The 3,743-nt window shown below is 42.6% G+C and overlaps 1 protein-coding gene across 1 annotated transcript; it reads right to left on the bottom strand.

Annotated features, from left to right (window-relative positions):
* Nucleotides 1–2,400: 2,400 nt before the first annotated feature.
* On the bottom strand, nt 2,401–3,360 carry LOC136758717 (general transcription factor II-I repeat domain-containing protein 2A-like). Its single transcript, XM_066713314.1, has one exon. The coding sequence runs from the start codon at nt 3,358–3,360 to the stop codon at nt 2,401–2,403; it is 960 nt and encodes a 319-aa protein (XP_066569411.1).
* Between the last annotated feature and the right edge of the window lie 383 nt (nt 3,361–3,743).

The raw sequence follows: 3,743 nt of genomic DNA, 5'->3' as shown, positions 1-3,743 counted from the left end.
AATGGGAATTGGCTTAAATCAGGTGTCTGTACATTCGGTAATGGTTGTCTTTCGACTTGAAAGGGAACGTTAGGTTATTATCATAACCCTGGTTCCCTGAAAAAGAAAGACAACCATTACCCTTCAGGGGTTGCTCGGCCAGACAACCTTCATGACGAAGAAATGCCAGGTTGCTACTGTGAGGAGGAGACAATTCACAGGGCCCCTGTTGGGCTGCTTTGGTACATGTTTTCACATGATTGGCAATTCAGAAGGCTCTTCCCGTTCGGAAATGGTTGTCTTTCTTTTTCAGGGAACCACGGTCATGCTAATAACCTAACGTTTTCTGATTGACTTGTTTCTCTGTGTTTATGTTGTGTCTGTTACAAACGGCGGTCACAGCATCGTTTGAAAAGTCAGATTTCAATCTCTCACCTAAATGGCATGAAGCAAATTGATGGATTCTACTGTCCTCTTCCTTGCTCCAGAAATCATTAGTGAATGAATTTTATGGTCTTCATGACAGTCTTATGATATAGGGCAGGGGTGGGCAATATGTTTCACTGGGGGGACATATTGAAAATGTCAGAGAGCATTGCAGGCCACATTACTTTTTTAACCAACATGCTTTAAAAACACACAAAATAGCTAACTCTGTTAACTTGCATATTATATTTATGCATATTTATTTTCCATGCAACACCATTTTCATAATCTAACTTAACAATTTACTTTAACAATGTTTTTTTGTTTTATACTCTGTTAACAACTGTTATTACGGCAGGCGAAGGCCTAAGAAATCCCTTTTCAAGGTTATTACTCAACGGAAATGTTGCAACACATATTTGCCTTAACTCTGTTAAGTTATCATTTTAACTTAATAGAGTATATTACATAAGGTATATTGTTAACAACAGTTATTAGGGCAGCCATAGGTCTATGAAATCACTTTTTAAGATTTTCACTCAATGCAAATGTTGGTGTAATTGCCTTTGTTATAATTAACTTTATACAACATATTTTTTGTACTATATGCTGTTAACAACAGCTATTTGGGCAGCCCAGACCCATGAAATCAACTTTTAGGGCGACTCACTCAATGTGAACAGGAGAGCCTCGTATGGGCATTGACAAGTGAGGTGAAGTCAGAAGTCATTTCTGTTGAAGCCGTGTGCAGTACTGCTGCAAGATGTTCGTCGGTGAGGCTGGATCTGTGCTTGGACTTGTTGAATTCAATCAATGAAAATGTCTGTTCACATACACTCACCTAAAGGATTATTAGGAACACCATACTAATACTGTGTTTGACCCCCTTTCGCCTTCAGAACTGCCTTAATTCTACGTGGCATTGATTCAACAAGGTGCTGAAAGCATTCTTTAGAAATGTTGGCCCATATTGATAGGATAGCATCTTGCAGTTGATGGAGATTTGTGGGATGCACATCCAGGGCACGAAGCTCCCGTTCCACCACATCCCAAAGATGCTCTATTGGGTTGAGATCTGGTGACTGTGGGGGCCAGTTTAGTACAGTGAACTCATTGTCATGTTCAAGAAACCAATTTGAAATGATTCAACCTTTGTGACATGGTGCATTATCCTGCTGGAAGTAGCCATCAGAGGATGGGTACATGGTGGTCATAAAGGGATGGACATGGTCAGAAACAATGCTCAGGTAGGCCGTGGCATTTAAACGATGCCCAATTGGCACTAAGGGGCCTAAAGTGTGCCAAGAAAACATCCCCCACACCATTACACCACCACCAGCAGCCTGCACAGTGGTAACAAGGCATGATGGATCCATGTTCTCATTCTGTTTACGCCAAATTCTGACTCTACCATCTGAATGTCTCAACAGAAATCGAGACTCATCAGACCAGGCAACATTTTTCCAGTCTTCAACTGTCCAATTTTGGTGAGCTTGTGCAAATTGTAGCCTCTTTTTCCTATTTGTAGTGGAGATGAGTGGTACCCGGTGGGGTCTTCTGCTGTTGTAGCCCATCCGCCTCAAGGTTGTACGTGTTGTGGCTTCACAAATGCTTTGCTGCATACCTCGGTTGTAACGAGTGCTTATTTCAGTCAAAGTTGCTCTTCTATCAGCTTGAATCAGTCGGCCCATTCTCCTCTGACCTCTAGCATCAACAAGGCATTTTCGCCCACAGGACTGCCGCATACTGGATGTTTTTCCCTTTTCACACCATTCTTTGTAAACCCTAGAAATGGTTGTGCGTGAAAATCCCAGTAACTGAGCAGATTGTGAAATACTCAGACCGGCCCATCTGGCACCAACAACCATGCCACGCCCAAAATTGCTTAAATCACCTTTCTTTCCCATTCAGACATTCAGTTTGGAGTTCAGGAGATTGTCTTGACCAGGACCACACCCCTAAATGCATTGAAGCAACTGCCATGTGATTGGTTGGTTAGATAATTGCATTAATGAGAAATTGAACAGGTGTTCCTAATAATCCTTTAGGTGAGTGTATATAGGTTGTTTCAAAGAGCACAAGCATCTTCTGAGCATGTGCTCTGAACCTGGGGAAGGTCTGTGCATTCAAAAAGGCATAGAACTGGGGGAGGGGCACCGTTTTGAACTGTTCTGCAAGCAATGCATCAGACTGCAAGTCAATCAACTCAAGTTGGAGGTCATCGGTAGTGGTGTCCACACTGCATATGAATGGAGATGAAACCAAAGCCATTTCATTTTCCAACCTCCTAAAGTCCTCAAAGCGGTGCAAAAATTCCCCATGCAGTGCGCGCAGTAGGGTCGCATATCTCTCCCGCTTGTCAGCAGGGGGCGACTGTTGTTGCAGGGTGGGGAGATGTGCAATGTTCCCGCTTTCCAGTTGATAGGAAAATAGCAGAAGCTTGGTCATGAAGGCCTTGACAAGGGAGTACATCTCATGGGCAAACTGGCATTTCCCTTGTAGTTTGCAATTCAACTCATTCATGAAACCCATGACATCAACAGCAAACGCAAAATCTGCCAGCCAGTCTGCGTCTTTCAGTTGAGGAAAGTCCCCATCTCTCACTTTTGTTTCCAGAAATGCATCAATCTCTGATTTTAGATCCCGCACCCTTTTTAGCACTTTACCCAAACTAATCCACCTAACGTTTGAATGATAGGGGAGATCTGTGTATTCTGACTCAGATTCTTCTAACAGTGTAACAAATTGTCTGTGGTTTAGTGCCTTTCCTCTGATAAAATTCACCACTTTTGTAACTGTATCTACAACATGAGTGAGTTTCAAAACAGTTTTGGAGAGAACCTCTTGGTGAATAATGCAGTGCAGAAAAAAAAATTCCTGCTCTGGGTTTGCTGCTTTTACTTGGTCCTTCATGAGCTTTAGCAGCCCCACTGTCAAGTTGGGGCACCCATCCATCACACTCGCCAACTTTTCCCATTTAGATGCACTCATTCACCTCTGCTAGTAAATCCTTTCCTGTTGTTGTGCTCTTCATTGATTGCACTGAAGCCAGTTCTTCAATGATAGTAAAATCTGTGTCAACAACTGGACTGTGTCTCATGCGTCACAGCTCTGATCCAGAGCCAGGGAAAAAAGAGAGAAGTCATTTACCTTGGCTGTCAGCTGGTGCCAAGGTTGTCAGTTACCTCTTCCACACGTCGTGTAACTGTTCTTCGTGACAGTGACACCTTTTCGAACTGTGTCTTTTTTCTGGACATAGTATTTTGGTCGACTAAACATTCTTTAATAAATTCACTGAATGGTTTGCTGTTTTTGGCAATTTTGTGTGCAAGCACATA

This window comes from Amia ocellicauda, chromosome 1 (assembly GCF_036373705.1).
Source record: "Amia ocellicauda isolate fAmiCal2 chromosome 1, fAmiCal2.hap1, whole genome shotgun sequence".
NCBI lineage: Eukaryota > Metazoa > Chordata > Actinopteri > Amiiformes > Amiidae > Amia > Amia ocellicauda.
This window is presented reverse-complemented; position numbering and strand designations above follow the sequence as displayed.